Below are 17,231 nucleotides of genomic sequence, written 5' to 3'. Positions count from 1 at the left end.
GGGGTAATGTATGACATGGATAGAGAACTGATTGGCAGGCAGGAAGCAGAGAGTCTGGATAAACGGGTCCTTTTCAGAATGATAGGCAGTGACTAGTGGAGTGCCGCAGGGCTCAGTGCTGGTACCCCAGCTATTTACAATATACATTAATGATTTAGATGAAGGAATTGAGTGTAATATCTCCAAGTTTGCAGATGACACTAAACTGAGTGATGGTGTGAGCTGTGAGGAGGACACTAAAAGGCTGCAGGGTGACTTGGACAGGTTAGGTGAGTGGGCCAATGCATGGCAGATGCAGTATAATGTGGATAAATGTGAGGTTATCCACTTTGGGGGCAAAAACATGAAGGCAGAATATTTTCTGAATGGCGGCACTTTAGGAAAGGGGGAGATGAAACGGCCCTGTCATGGTTCATCAGTCATTGAAAGTTGGCATGGAGATACAGCAGGCGGTGAAGAAGACAAATGGTATGTTGGCCTTCATAGCTAGGAGATCTGAGTATAGGAGCAGGCAGGTCTTACTGCAGTTGTACAGGGCCTTGGTGAGGCCTCACCTGGAATATTGTGTTCAGTTTTGGTCTTCTAATCTGAGGAAGAACGTTCTTGCTATGGAGGGAACGCAGCGAAGGTTCAACAGACTGATTCCCAGGATGGCGGGACTGACATATGAGGAAAGACTGGATCAACTGTGCCTTTATACACTGGAGTTTAGAAGGATGAGAGGGGATCTCATAGCAACGTATAAGATTCAGATGGGACTGGACAGATTAGCTGTGGGAAGAATGTTCCCGATGATGAGGAAGTCCAGAACCAGGGGACACAGTCTTAGAATAAGGGGTAGGCTATTTAGGACTGAGATGAGGAGAAACTTCTTCACTCAGAGAGTTGTTAACCTGTGGAATTCCCTACCGCAGAGAGTTATTGATGCCAGTTCATTGGATATATTCAAGAGGGAGTTAGTTGTGGCCCTTACGGCTAAAGTAATCAAGGGGTATGGAGAGAAAGCAGGAAAGGGGTACTGAGGGAATGATCAGCCGTGATCTTATTGAATGGTGGTGCAGGCTCGAATGGCCTACTCCTGCACCTATTTTCTATGTTTCTTTGTTTCTATGACCTGTTTCCCTTGCCAGAGGGGTCAACAACCTGGGGACATAAATTTGAAGTAATTGCGGGGTGGTTTCGAGGAGATATGAGGCAAAATTTCTTCACCCAGAAGATGCTGGGGGTTTGGAACTCACTGCCTGAAAGGGTGGTAGAGGCAGAAACCCTCGGCACATTTAAAAAATATTTGAATGTGCACTTAAAGTGTCATAACCTACAGGGCTACATACCAAGAGCTGGAAAGTGCGATTAGGCTGGATAGCTCATGGTCGGCCGGCACGGGCACGATTGGCCAAATTGGCCTCCTTCTGTGCTGTAAATTTCTATGATTCTATGATTCATCTGACCTGTTCCCGCCAGTTGGGTTGAGATAAAAATGGAATTCTAGTTTCAGAATTCTGAATTATTGGCCTAGAAATCCCGGACGGCTGCTTTCCGCGGGCAATCAGCTAAAAAAAGGAAGAAAGATGTGCACTTACCAGAACTTACTGCGCCCATTAGCAATCCGGTCCTGAGGCCTCCACTCACTGCGGATAGGAGCGCGTGCACGTCAGGACATCTGCAGAGCTGGAGCTGCAGTCACATCGCTCTGGGCAGCCAATCCAGGTAAAGTATTTTCTTATTCATAATAACGGGAACACCGTAAGTTTGAATTCCCATTATTATGATTGAGAAAACCACCCAAACACACAAAACACTAAAAAAAAGAAAAAAATCCACATATTTAACATTAATTTAAATTAATGTTATTTATGTCTTATTTAAAAAATATATTTTTTTTCCCGATTTCTTAAAGTTTTTTAAACAATGATTTAAAATAAACTTACCATAGTGGGGAGGGTTTTTAACAATAAAATTTGTTTTTTAAATTTTATTTTATTATTTCTTGTGTGTTTTAAAACTCTTACACCTGTAAAAGTAGGCTATGCGCCTGTTTTTATCAGGTGCAAGAGTTTTCAGGACATCCGCTGGGCAAGATATGGGTAAATATCACAATCTTGCCCTTGCAAATGTCCTTGCTCCCGAGATATGGAGGATCTATCAAGCCAGAAATTTGACAGATCGGAAAAGCCGGTTTTCAGCACATGTACATTGTGCGCTGAAAACCGGCTTTTGCAATGCATTCCCGGGTCCGTACACACTCCGTACGGACCCGGGGAGGCTGGGATTTCTGGGCCAATACTATTGAGATCATATAAAAGCTTTCATCCACAGAAAGGAAATTATAAGAACGGTGCTACAATATACATCCATATTCCTTAAGACCAACCATTCCATATTCTTGCCACTCGTACATTATCTCTTGACGTCAAGTAATCCCCATTATATGAAAGTGATAGGTCATTTGGTCCGATAGCTAACTCTCAATTAAAACTAGCCATTTCTGGGTACCTAAATGTGCAACACAGTTTTAAAAGTGTGCACTCAGTGAACTGGAAAAAAAAGTTGCACTTTGAAGAAGATATAAACTAGATACAGGAAAATATGTCTTTGGCACAAATTTTGTCCTGTTTCTCAACACTGTGGAAAGAGAAGGGCCAAACAAATTAACGAGCAGTTAAAGATGTACACTATACATACTAGTATCTCTGTGTGTCCATGTCTGTGCCATTTCGGCTCGTGTGGAGCATAAACACCGGCATGGACCTGTTGGGCTGAATTCTGTTTCTGTACTGTAAATACTTTGAAATAGCTGTATTTATATACTCAAAAACAGCACTCATAATGAGCCAGCCAGTGAAGTACTTTTGGCGTGTAGTCACTGTTGTCATATAGGAATAGCTTGCAATAGCAATAGCTTTAGACAGGACAGCTAGGTTTGCCCTCTAACCTACCATTGAGCCTTTTATGCATCCTGCAGTTCAGCTGTGCAGCAGGACTGGCACCAACATCCAGATTTAACAATGTCATTAATAACTAATAGCTAGGTTTTCATTCTTTATGACTCAATGGACAGGGATATTGGAAATGGAAAGATGGGATAAAAAGTATACAAAATTAAACTTCAGATAGGCTGCCTTTTAAGGCAAAGGATCCGTGAAGGATGAATAACAGATGGATTTTATGGGGGCAACTCCCCATTTAAATCGCAACCATCATGTGCTTTTTAATTGAAATAGCTCTACATGCATATCAATGCAACGATAATAGTTTAATAAGGATGTGCCACGCCATCTTAATTCTGCAATTTTCACATAATGTTGCAATTGTTTCCATTTTGCCTTTAGCTGGTAGGTATGAGCAATTAAACTAGCCTAAGAACAAAATAATGAGCTTGAGAATCATTTTTAATCAAATAATTAGAATTATGTAAAATAGGAAGACATAATGACTACAGTTTTCAAGCCTGTCTCAGTACATTTCATTTCAAATTAAAATATTCTTTGAAAATTGTTCTAAAGTGGAGCAGCAAAATAATAAAAAAATGAATCTAATATATTCTCTATGTTGAGCATGGTGTACTTCAATTTTTGGAATGTTTTATTTTTTAACAGCTATAGTGAAATTATGAAGAAATTCTAAGGTTGATTTCTGCCAGTAGAATTTGGGCAGGCAAAATCAATTTGGATGGTTAGCCAGCTACTGAGTTTTGTTAGCCAGGTTTTTTTTACTTGTTGCTACAACCAGCCTTTGGAAAGGTCAGAATGTATATTCCAAATATTGACAGCCTTTTAAAAGTTAACAAAATTGTTGTCCCTATATGCAGCCACTTACATTTAAGTGTCCATTTCCTTTTGCATCCATCAGCGTCTCTTAAAGGGCTGCTGATTTGAAAATACCCACCCATCCTCTGGTGAGCTCCTAGCTTCTAGCATCAGCCCACATATGGGCTAGGAACTTGCCTGAAAGAATTTAAATATATCAAATATTTTGACCACTGGAAATCCAATGTAGTCATTAGTCAGGCAAAGTGGCAGGCATCATTTCTTGTGACCCTGTTCGGTAAGCATGTGATAGAACAGACTAACATTTCCATTGTAATTTCACTTCATATTAACAGTGAAACTTGAAGGATCATTCATCATATTTTTTAAGGAATAAAGCTATTTGCATCAGAGATACAATCCAATGTCTGCAATCATAAAGTATATGGAATAGACTCATATTATAACTGGGTAATAAGTCAATTAGCTCTTCTATAAAGAAGCGGGGAAAATTATTATGAATTAGATTCAAGATTATAGTGATAAATATAATCATAAAGTTTCAGATGCCTATGTAATATTATGACAGTCCCATTCTAACCATAAGATTGGCATTTGTGGAATGCAGTGGATTAGGGTTGAATATTAGTTCGAAAGCCTACAATTTATTGCTTTCAGGAATCAGAGAATTGGCAGAATTTCGTCAATTAGGAAATTCTATCACTGTTGTTTGCCTCAGTCAGCAAATTAAATAAATTAGTGATGGTCCATCATGAAACAATTGTAAAGAGTCTGTCGGGAAGAGGGCTCGGGGATATATTTGCTCCCATTTATTAAATTAAATAATTTAAAAAAAATTATGGGCCCAGAAATTGCAACCTCCCCGGGTCCGTACGGAGTTTCTACGGACCCGGGAAGACATCGGAAAAGCCGGTTTTCAGCGTGCAATGTGCATGCTGAAAATCAGCTTTTGCGATCTGTCAAGTTTCTGGCTTGACAGATCTCCCGCATATCGGAAGCGAGGACATCCCCATGGCAGAGATTGGGCTACTTGCCCATCTCTTGCACTGCAAATGTCCTTAAAACTCATGCGCCTGGTGAAAGCAGGTGCATAGACTACTTTTACCAGCGAAAGAGTTTAAAAACATATCAAAAACATATTAAAATACAATTTTAAAATAAAAATTTATGTTAAAAACCCTGCCCACTCAGGTCATTTTATTTTAAATCATAATCAAAACTTTTTTTTAAAATAGCCAAATATTTTTTTTTCTAAAACATTTTCATCAACTTTAATTTGTATAGTGTATTTATGTGACGTGTGTTTTTAATGTTTTATGTAGTGTTTCGGTGTTTGGGGATGTTTCTCATTCATAGTAATAGGAGTTTTGGACTTACGAAACTCCTGTTACTATGAATGGGAATATTATATACCTGATTGGCTGCCCAGAGCCATGTGACTGCAGCTCCAGGCTTGCATACGTCCCGATGTGCAACACACAGTCAGGAGTGGCCTCCGGATCGGGATATCTCGTAGGTGCAGTAGCTTCAGGTAGGGTGCGCTTTTTTCCAGAATCCAGTTGAATGCCTGTGGGAAGGAGAAACTGGGATTTCTAGGCCACTATAAGCCAATAACAGCCATTTAAAGGATTTTTCCTCTTTAATTTCATATTTCTCGGTGGGCCGACTGACTTTTATCATTCCATCATTTCTAATTTTTAAAGGTAGTTAATCTCTCTTTGTACTTTCAATAATTTAATCACATCAATTAATTCATTCACTTCACAGAAACAATCAAGTTCACAATCTCAGTCTTTTATTTGTACCATTATGCCAAGGCCTTGGATTTTGAAAGACATGACACATTAACAAATTTCTATGATGCACCTCTTCTAAAGGTTATGGAAGGAGCAATTGACGATCTCTTAGAATATAATGAAGTAGATTTTTGCCTTCACCCCGGTAATTTGATGGAACAGATCACTCACCCTTTATATAATCCATCCGATTTTCATTCCATTTATATCAAGAAGAAAATCTATAGAGTAGATTTTTAAATTGCCACATGAGCATAAAACTGGCATTGTGAATCGGCAGCCTATTATCGAAACTGGCTGATTTCCATCTCCACAAAGGAAATTGTCCAGTTTCTGTAACAGGAGACTGATCTTTAGTGCCATTTTTAAGCCTTGGTGGCCAATCAAAAATCTACCCCTAAGTTTTTACTGAAATCATACCATCTTTTTTGTGAGCAAGAGACATGGGGGCTTATTTTAGCCAAAGGGTGAAAATAGATGCTAAATGAGTGCTGTGCGAATAAGACACGCCTGTTTGAAAGTCTGGATTTAGCATACAATTTTGGTCCTAATTGCTGATTACCATAAATTGAACTTGCCTGGAAATGCTAAACCAGACATCTGCAGGTTTAGCACTCAAGTGCTGATTAAACACAATGTCCGTGAAGCAGTGTCGGTGGGATCCTTGCACCCACTTCCACTGATGGTGTGGAGTGCTCTGGCTGGAACACAGCAGCACTTTGCAGGATAGCTCAGGGACTGAGTGAGAGGGCACACAGGTTCTCGGATACGGCGCTGGAGGTCTTGGTGGAGGAGGTCCAGAGGAAGAGGATGTCCTGTACCCATGGGGGATTCAATTGTCGTCTGGCTCTCCTGTCCCTATTTCCTGCAGCAGCTGGTGCTGCTCTGCCTAGCCTCATGTCCTCCCCGCAATCCTCATCCAGATTAAGCGAGACCTCGAGCAAGATACCCGTGACCCAGCACTCCCTTTCTCCTGGTGATGCCTATAAGGTGTAGTAGAACAGCACTTACTCTTTTTAGGTGAAGTCCTCAAAGAATTTCTGATATAAATGTTGCTAGAGTATTGGTGAAGTCTTAACAAAGTGTCCCAGAAAGTATCCCGATCTGTTTCAGAGGTCCTCTTCACAGCTCCAGCAGCAAGTGTACATGAAATTGTGAGTATTCTTTTAAGTGCCACTTGAAAAGGTCGTTAGGACAAGCCATAGCCACCAAAATGCCGGGCAGCCTCTTTACTGAGTGCTAGCAGGCATTTTAAGTGGCAGTTAGCCCTTAACGAGCCTCCAGGCTACCATTCATAGCACAAGCTTCAACTCCTTTACCAAGATGGTGTCTGTTATGTCTTTAAAACTCTTATGAATGACTCCATGAGATCTAGTATTGTATTTGAGCTGTTGTGACCTTTGTCCCATTTATTGTAACTCCAGAGTGAGGCACAAGCATGGTGGGCAGCCTTTTATACTGGGCCCTGTACACCTATGCAGGTGACCCTCAGGTCTCCCAACCCAGTGCCCTCTGGTGGCACACCTTATGTGATTATACAGTTAGTACACATGGTCTACATACCATGACATCACTTCCCCCCAAGTCTTTAATACAAATTGACTCATACATTGACGGTGACCTGGGCTTTGCTCTTCCTGGTTGACCATTGGAGGGTTGCTTCTAGTTTGGGTGGGTTGGTAGTGAGATTTGTTGCTAGCGGAGGTCCCAGTGGTTTCTGGTTGTGAGTCCATGTCTACTCCATTCTACCCCCCACACACAGAGATCATGCTAATGGCCCGTTACTGGCAAGTTGCATTCAAATTCATCACATGGGTTTACATTTACATCTTAGTACAGTTGCGTTTCTTTTTGTGTGGTACATTTACATGATCAGTACAGGTATATCAGTACAGGTACACAAGGACAGTCTAGTTCCAGCACGGCCGGATGAGATCCGGGTTGTCTGGTGGTAGCACAGCGCCCCATGCTAGTGGGTCTGTAGGCGAGGTGAGCTCATTTTGCTCGAGTTGCCGGAGCTCAGGGCTCTTGCCGTTACTCCTAGTGTCGTCCAGGCCCAAAGGCAGCTGATGTGTCTGTGACCTCCCTGTCCTTTTCGTTTGCACAGTGTTGCTGCAGCTCCCTGGGAAGCGGTCTGAGCATGTGAGCGTTTTGTCTAAGCGACGGTGGGGCTGCCTCGTCTTGTCTAGCAGTTCACAGGGGAATGCTGACTCGCTTTCCTTGCGAGCACTGTTGTGAGCACTCTCTAGTTTGGGATCCTGGCTGGTCCAGGTCCCGTTCGGAGGAGCCGTTGCGGGTGACCCTTCGCTCTTGGGCATTGCCGTGGTGGCGAGTCTGTTTGTGGGCTGCACCTTTTCCACCCGGGTGGTGGGCGACAGTAGCCGACTGCAAGCATAGGCACAGTTCACTGTTTCTGACCTGTGGCGGTTCATGCCATCGGGTGCCTGCAATGTTAAACCAATCTGAGGCAGGGTATCGCTACCGGTGCCTCTGCTCTCCGGGATTCGTTTACTCTGCAGCTTGTCTACTTCTGTCAGCTGTGGGGACACTTTATGATACATCGTTCTGGTCCCGGGGATGCTGGCTACAGCATTGGGTAGCCCGCTTGATCTGTATACGACTGTTAGGTGTTCGTCCGCTACATTGGCTGATTGCAATTTGCACCCGACATCGCTCAACAACATTTTGCTCGTTACAGCTGGACTTTTACATTGGTTACCAATTTCAAGCAGTTCATTCAAAAATGGCGGGTTGCTGGCCTCCTTTAGAATGACCTTACTACTTTTACCCCAATCGTCTTCCTTGCGTGGAACCACATGTCGTTGCTCCAGTAGCGCGGCATCTCGTGGTTTGGACACCATCTTTTCCCTATCCATGGTGTCGACTGCACGATCTTCTTTCCACAGGAGTCCTGCCACTGAAACCGGGAAGGTGCGTTCGGGTCGTCTCGGCCGGATCATCGTCACGCAGTCGTGATGAGCGGTCTGTGCCTCAGGGGCTGCGCGAATCTGCTCTCCGGTGCCTGGTCCAACCGAAGCTCTGCCTCTGAGCATGGGGGACATCGATCGCTGGAGGGATGAAGTCTTCCCAGTTCCAATGAATCTTCCCCATCCATCTTCTTCCAATTAACTTTGGTCCATCACCTGAAACAATCCATAATGGTAAATTATGCACCTCGCCATAATGGGATACTCTTACATCCGCACTACCAACAACTGATAGCAGTTCCTTCATGTAGATGCGCAGCTTTGCTTGAACCGGAACCAGCTTAGGTCGTTCAGCTTGATTGTTTCATAGTCTCTCAAGGCTTCCTGGCTCATTACTGACTGACTCGCCCCCGTGTCCACTTCCATGAAGACTGGAATGCCATTTATCTCGACTTCCTTTATCACTGGAGGACAATCTGTGGTGCTGATATATACTCCATATACTTCATCCTGGGACTGAGCTGCCTCTCCAGCCATCTCCTCGTAATCTGCGCTGGATTTACAACCATCTGGTGACTCCTCTTCCACGTGGTGAGTCACAGCTCTTTTGCACATTCACTGGAGGTAGTTCTTTGTGCTGCAGCCTTTGCACACATAGTCTCAGAACCGACACTGATGAGCCATGTGATTACCTCCGCAACGCTAGCATGGTGCTACTCGACTTACACTTTCACTCCTCGGCGGTCTCAAGTTAAAGGACTCAGGGGCCTGTATGCTCTGCCCTGGGCAGATTCACATTCAACAGTTCTGCCGGTGAAAGGCGCCATTCTATTTAAACTTGCTGGGTTTGAGTCCTGAGAGTGAGTCATCATCTGCGTGGAGCTGCAGCTTGAGGTCATGAATGCCTGGCTGATGCTGATGGCCTTCTACAGAGTGACGTGGTTTCGGCAGACAGTAGCCTATGAAGAAGGGCCTCATGACCAATGCCAATTACAAAGATGTCGCACAACACATCGGTGAGGGATGCGCCGAATTCACACGTTCCTACCAGCCTCCTGAGGTCGGCAGCGTACTTCGCGATTTCCTGGCCCTCAGGGCGGCAGTGTGTATAAAATCGATGCCTGGCCGTGAGGATGCTCTTCTTCAGTTTGAGTTGGTCCCGAATTAGCACTTTCAGCTACTCGTATGACTTGGTCGTTGTTTTCTCTGGTGCAAGCAAATCACTGACGACGCCATAGACTGCGGGCCCACAACTGGTCAACAGGATAGCTCTGCGCTTATCTGCCAGCGTGGCCGGATCATCACCTACCAGGTCGTTTGCTATGAAATATTGGTCGAGCCGCTCCATAAAAACTTCCCAATCTCCACCCTCTGAGAACTTTTCTAATGCACCAACGTTACTCAGTTTTGCGTGAAAGTTCGTAATCTTGTCGCCAGTTGTTATGTCTTTAATACTCTTATGAATGACTCCACGAGGTCTAGTATTGTACTTGAGCTGTTGTGATCTTAGTCCTATTTATTGTAACTCCAGAATGAGGCACAAGCATGTTGGGCAGCCTTTTATATTGGGCCCTGCACACCTATACAGGTGACCCTCAGGTCTTCCACCGCAGTGCCCTCTGGTGGCACACCTTATATGGCTATACAGTTAGTATACATGGTCGACATACATAACAGTATCCTGCGCTAAATGCGAGCTAAACCGCCGTTCAGCTTAAGACCCCATTTTGGCCACCTTTACTGCCTGAATGCTCTATTGAAATTCGTCCCAGGAAGTTGAAGTTACTTCTTACATTCTGATTAGACAAACAAACAAAAAAGCTAGAGGCCAAATAATCAGAAGTGAATATTAAGATTTTGAAAGTTTAGTGTTTTGAATGGATTCTGTGGCCAGATTTTATCTGTTAGGGTCTTTGATCATAAGAATTGGTCACAAATAGCAAAGGACGTATGAACACATTTCCTCTAAGTCGCCCTAGGACAGTTACTCATTGTGAAGTTTAGAGAACCTTACACAATAGACGTGTGATTGCCACAGTTTAGCAGCTTAACAAGCAGGAAATAAACTTATTGACCTGCTATAAAAATTGAAGTCATCACTAATTCAAAAAGGGCCGATTGAAAGTCATATTTTATTGACAAAAAACTCTTGCTAATTTCTAGCAGGTGACGATTAGAAGGGCCGTTGTTTTTAGTTCAGGCAGCAACTTTCCGTTTCCTAAAAGGAGAAAATATGAATTTGTAGAGCATCTTATCACTGTCTCAATATGAACCATGTGACTTATCCTTCCTTATCCTCACTACAGTCTTCAACACATTTGCCAACACTATCCTCCGATAAAGCTTCTCCTCCATTGTCCAGTTCAGGGAGATTGTCCTTGCTTGGTTCCAGTCTTACCTAGTGAGAGTCAATACCCCATCGAGCACCTTTCAAACCTGATAGGAGATGTCATAGAAACCTGTCTATTAATGTTTAGGAGATTAAAGTGCAAAAATGTTTGGAAGAAGAAGCTATTGTGAAATTGTTGGGCCTGGACAGTTTGAGGGGGTGACTCATGGAAGCAGATGCAAGTGCCATCTTTTAAATGGCTTCGTGCTGTATTATGTTGTGCCTTCACCTTAGCAGATAGGAACTCTATCTGTAATAAAGGTACAAAAACAATACATCACCTTTGACTGCTTGCTTTAAGAACACTTATCTCCTGCTCATCAGCTCTTGGACAAGCATATAAAATGAATAATACTTGGTAAAACTGTATTAAAGTAATGGTCTTCATGGCCAAAGGAAGTGGTTATAAGGCAGGGGAAACGAATAAAGGAAATTATTTCTAGCTTCTTAATCCACAGTAAAGAAAGAGAATAGTATCCTTTTTGTACAGATCTTAATCCTTGGGAGAATCTCCGAAACAACTTAGAATAATTAAATGCAAATTGTCTTGAAATATATGTAAAATACTGGCCACTAATCTTAGTTCAGTGAGTGGACTTGGGGTAATGAGCATTCCTGAAAATAAACATTCTGGATCTTCTCTTTCTATTGAATATTTCTCCACTTGGTCTATCCCCGCAATGGATTTGCTTTTTCTAACTGATTGGCCGGAATCTCTGACCACAACTATCAATCAGGTCAGATCAATCTACCACTCCCAAAACAGCTTGAACACTTACACTTCCTATGGATAATGGAAATTATCATCTTTTATCATCTTAGTTGATCTCCTATTACTAATTGCACTCAATTGTAACTTTAGATAGAAATAATCTGATATCTTCAGCTTTTATCTGATTATTAATAATGTTTGAAACAAGTGATCCTTTTTATAGTTAAAAACTTTGCTGAAAGGACATTTATTGGCATAGAAAATGCTTTTTACTTGGGTTGTGTGATATAGAATGGAATCATAGAAGTTTACAGCACAGAAGGAGGCCATTTCAGCCCATTGTGTCCATGCCGGCTGACAAGAGGTTATCCAGCCTATTCCCACTTTCCAGCTCTAGGTCCCTACAGGTTATGGTATGTCAGGTGCACATCCAAGTACTTTTTAAATGTAGTGAGGGTTTCTGCCTCTACCACCCTTTCAGGCAGTGAGTTCCAGACCCGCACAACCCTCTGCATGAAGCAATTTCCCCTCAAATCCCCTCTAAACCTTCCACCAATTACTTTAAATTTATGCCCCCTGATTGTTGACTCCTCTGTTAAGTGAAATAGGCCCTTTCTATCCACTATATCTAGACCCCTCATAATTTTATACACTTCAATGTAGTCTTCTCTTAGCCTCCACTGTTCCAATGAAAACAAATCCAGCCTATCTAATCTGTCCTCATAGCTTAGATTCTCCACTCCCGGCAACATCTTCGTAAATCTCCTCTGTACCCTCTCCAGTGCAATCACATTCTTCCTGTAATGCGGTGACTAGAACTGCACGCAGTACTACAGCTGTGGCATAAACAGTGTTTTATACAGTTCAAGCATAACCCCCCTGCTCTTGTATTCTATGCCTCGGCTAATAAAGGCAAGTATTTCATATGCCTTCTTCACCATCTTATCTATCAGGGATCTGTGGATATGCACTCCAAGGTCCCTTTGTTCCTCTACACTTATCAGTCTCCTACCATTTAATGTATATTTCCTTTACTTGTTAGCCCTCCCCAAATGTATTACCTCACACTTCTCTGGATTAAATTCCATTTGCCACTGTTCTGCCCACCTGACCAGTTGATTGATATCTTCCTGCAGTCCGCAGCTCTCTTCTTCATTATCAACCACACAGCCTATTTTAGTATCATCTACAAACTTCTTAATCATACCCCCTATATTTAAGTCCAGATCATTGCTGTATATCACAAAAAGCAAGGGACCTAGCACTGAGCCCTGCGGAACCCCACTGTAAACATCCTTCCAGTCACAAAAACACCCATCAACCATTACCCTTTGCTTCCTGCCTCTGAGCCAATTTTGGATCCAACTCGCCACTTTGCCCTGGATCCCATGGGCTTTTACTTTTATGACCAGTGTGCCAATTGGGACCTTATCAAAAGCTTTGCTACAATCCATATACACTACATCATACGCTTTGCCTTCATCGACCCTCCTGGTTACCTCCTCGAAAAATTCAATTAAGTTAGTCAAACACGACTAATGTATATCTATATATAACTAATATGATGAATACATTTGTATGAAATTCCAGTATTACTGCAAAGTGTCATTGAAACCCACTTGGAAAGGGTCAGAGCTTATGTATTTTATTTCAATAGTAATTGCATGTTATTTAAGATTCTTAATAAGGCTTATTCAAGGTGATTCACTGCCAGCAGGAAGTTGTGTTCATAAGTAGATTAGGTGGGAGAATCAAGGCTATGTTACCACCCTATTGCAAACCTACGCTCCTGCAAGCATTCCTTCCCCACTAGGTGCACAGGATTGCAGAATCATCTCTCTTATACCAAAATCTGCCTACTCTAAACTAACACACACACAAATTAAATGCTTTAGGGCTGGTATAAATGTGGGAGCAACTTCCTCCTCACTGTTACATGCATTGTGATGAATAGTTCTTGTACTGTACATTATTATTGCACAGTCCTATGGTCCAAAATCATTGGGACATATGGGGCGGGGGTTAATTAAGTGCGGCAAAATAGGTGACAGTGAATGGGCAGCCCATTTTACACACTGCTACATTTTCATTTCCATTGACTTTAGTGTACAGTCAATCACACACTGCACACAAGGAAAGCCAGGTACCGCTGCAAAAGCAAGTGCTTTTTCCTGTTGAAGTCAGTGAGGAAAGTGATGAACTGCTTGGCCCTGGCAAAGAGGGCATCGATCACCTGCTTAATGCAGCTATGAACTGCAGACTGGGAGATGCAACTGATGTCCACTTTTGCAGACTGAAAGGAGCCAGTTGCTTAAAATGCCATGGCTGTGGTGACTTTGAGGACTATTAGCATGATATATACTCCCCCTCTCCCCCCCCAACCCCACCACCACACCCTCCATCTCCTGATATAGTTGGCAAGTCCGAGATTGTGTGGCTATTAGTCGGCACGCCGTTAAAATGGCATGCTAGTCCCGATGACATCATTAGGATATGACTTCGCCATTTAAATTAGACCCCTTCTTCTCTGGAACAAACAGCCTTCCCGAGCCAGATTTCAAGTAGGTTATGAGAGTGGAAGGCGGAAACATGTCAAGAATGCTGCGTAAACCTCTACCTGCCATCTTCACCAACTACTAGGTGAGGGTTATTAAACTGAGTATCCATAGACTAAATGATACATGTGACTTTTTTTCTGCATAATGCAATATTTTTTATCTTTAACAGGCCAAACATTGAAAGCTAATTGATCTCTTTTTCTAATCTAACTTATTGTTCAAGCAAATCTGCAATAAACTCGGTCTATGATTTCACATTAATTGGGTTTACAATTTTCAGGCCCATTTTCAGCCTATGAACAAAAATGCCCTCTGATCCTGTCCTATTTTGAATGTACGATTCAAAATATTGCAGTTACCAACCTCATATAAATGGTTAAAAACGTATAACTTTTGATTTGCAAAGTTCATGTATGACTCTTAGCATGATTGCACTACATTCCTGTATGCACTATTTTTACAGTAGTGTGGTATAAGAAAAAAGTACAATTTTTAAACTTAAAATTCAGACACCCACATGGCAGAGGGGCTGCGTACAGATAGCCATAAGAATGTGTATGCCAGCTTGGGGGTTGGGGGGCTAGTGAAAGCATTTGGAAGGAGTTTGTACAACTAAAAATTTGCTGTCTAATCACGGGATGTAATCATCACAGGTTTATCAAGTAACAATATTTAACAATTGCATTTAGTCCAGAGAGCTTATCATTGAAAAGACAGCACCTGATCCCTCCAATAATACACCATTCCCTCAGTATGCCCAGACCGGAAGGATGAACATCCTGTCTGTAAGGGCACAAAGTGAAATCTGGTTCCTAGTGGATATGTGTACACAGCTTAGCTTTGCAAAGTATCCCATATTTGTGCATTAATTTGACATAAATCACACACAAGGTGCAGTGAGGTGTTTTCTTGAAAGTCTGGGGTCAGGATGCATTGCTGGGTACAATAGAGGAAGTTTTATCCCATGTCTAACCTAAACTACACATGATGTAAGAATGCCAAGTGCCACCTTCTTTAGCAATGACATTCTCTACCTTAGAAGAGCACCGAGATGCACAATTCTTTTTTTGATTGTACATTTTCTTTCTCTCAATGGCTAACTGAAGTTTTTTTTCTCTTGAAACGATTATAGGCGCCTACTGTTGATATCCGCCCTAGATCAGCTGCTGTCCAGATGAATAATGCCTCTCACCTGCAAGAGCGAGATGAAGAATATGGATATGAGTGTCTGGATGGCAAGGACTGCACCAGTTTCTTCTGCTGTTTCGATGAGTGCCGTACGGGAGCGTGGAGGCAGGGGAGGCTACACATTCGTGTCACCAAAATTGACTCGTATGCCCGTATCTTCTTCCCCACAGCCTTTGGTTTGTTTAACTTGGTCTACTGGGTAGGCTACCTTTATCTGTAAACAGGAAGAGCAGGCAGAAACATAGGCCTTACCTGCTGGTCATTCATTAAGACCATGTGTAAAAACAGTTAAGGGGGGGAAAAAGTTGTAAATTTTTAAGTATGTCTTACACAGATTGGTGATTGAAAATTCAGTGCATGTTTATATTTCTGGAACAAAAATGCTATGAAGACTTTTTTAAAAAAACATTTTTTTCTGTGTCTCTGGAGGACTGTATTATAAATGAATTGTGTGGCAAGCCAAACTCAGTTACTTATCAGCTTTCTTGGCACAAAAAGTGGCCAGAAAAGCACTTTTGGAGTTAGATTTGCACTGGTGTCAGGTTAATGGATACCTATAGCTTTGGAACGTTGCTCAGCACTATGCTTTCCTGATGTAGGGGACAAAGAAATGAAAAAATCCTAAACAAGCTCATCTATCTATGATTTTTTTCCACTGTCCTAGTGTATTCTTTGCTATGATTTGGGAAGCTACTATTAGTAAACTATATTATTTAAAACCAAATCAAATTCTAAAAAAGCGTGAAATACAGTGAAGCAAGTTTTAAAGTTAAAACAGAAAATGCTGAAATACTCAGCATGTCTATTAGTGTCTCTAGAGAAATGATGCGTTTATCCTTCATCAGAACTGAAAAAGGAAAGGAGCAAAACCCCTACATCGCAATAAATCTTCAGATGCTGACAGATCGGGTGTATATTTCCAATGCTTTTTTTTCTCTCGTTATAAAGCCTTCTGCTACAATAGAGACTGTCCGCATTTTAAGTAAAATTAGCGATTTTAGCCAGTTGAGGGGCTGTAACCCTAATAAGAAGGACCACTAATAAGAGCAGGTTGATAAGAAGGCTGATTATCATGAGTTTGTGATAATGATGTAACTTTCCCTCTCATTGGTGCCTCCTGGGTACTACACACCATTAGCCAGACAAGAGGACAGGCTGGTAACTCCCAGGCCACTATCAGTTCTGTACTGTAACTAGGTGCTCGGAGACAAAGTTGGTCAAAGAATCCTAGGATGGAGGACGTAACCTGATCTTTACTGTTCTTCATCATGAGGAGGTGCCTGGTCTGTATTTACCATCTTCCCATATTCATCGCTTGAGATTGAAAAACCTTGCTATGTGGGCAACAGCAGCCACATGTTGAAATGTAATATGTTTCAGCAAAAGTTGCAAATATCTGTCAAAGCACAGGTGTTGTATGTACCAGTATTGGTACCATAGTGCCAATGAAAGGATCACAGATGTACTTCCTGTTTTGAGACTGCTTGAGATCTGACCTCATGGTTTCCAAATTCTTTGCACACATGACACTCGCATGTTGCACTATTACGATATTGATGCACATCTTGACAGTTTCATGTAAAGTTTTATACAATATCTGTAATTAAACAGCTGTAGCAGCCTCATACTTGGTGATACTAATAAAATACAGGAATAGACTGATCCAGTAGTGACAGACTGTTCACTTATACATATCCACTGCAACATGAATATCATTGATTGTGCTGGAATGCGGATGCTTTCAATGACAGACACTCATTGCTGACCAGTGATTCAGTTTATAGCTCATTAATATTTTAATATTAACACATACCAAGGCAATGTGCTTGTCAGGGTTATGCAATTAAGTAAAAGTTTGTATCATTTTGCTTTGAGACAGATGGGCATTTATCAC

At 42.0% G+C, this 17,231-nt stretch overlaps 1 protein-coding gene across 4 annotated transcripts in view; it reads left to right on the top strand.

Annotated features, from left to right (window-relative positions):
* LOC139262042 (gamma-aminobutyric acid receptor subunit gamma-2-like) overlaps positions 1-16,985 on the top strand; it is a 161,906-nt gene extending 144,921 nt beyond the window's left edge. For 3 of the 4 annotated variants that reach the window (XM_070877203.1, XM_070877202.1, XM_070877204.1), the window contains one exon: positions 15,282-16,985. In XM_070877203.1, coding sequence (XP_070733304.1) covers positions 15,282-15,557 — 276 coding nt within the window. In that variant the 3' untranslated portion in view covers positions 15,558-16,985. The remainder of the gene's footprint in view (positions 1-15,281) is intronic. The other variant, XM_070877205.1, reaches the window with a different exon arrangement.
* The last annotated feature ends 246 nt before the right edge of the window (positions 16,986-17,231 follow it).

This window comes from Pristiophorus japonicus, chromosome 4 (genome assembly GCF_044704955.1).
Source record: "Pristiophorus japonicus isolate sPriJap1 chromosome 4, sPriJap1.hap1, whole genome shotgun sequence".
In the NCBI taxonomy this organism is placed as follows: Eukaryota; Metazoa; Chordata; class Chondrichthyes; family Pristiophoridae; genus Pristiophorus; species Pristiophorus japonicus.
Note: the sequence above shows the minus strand (reverse complement) of the source record. Positions and strands in the feature narration are given on the sequence as shown.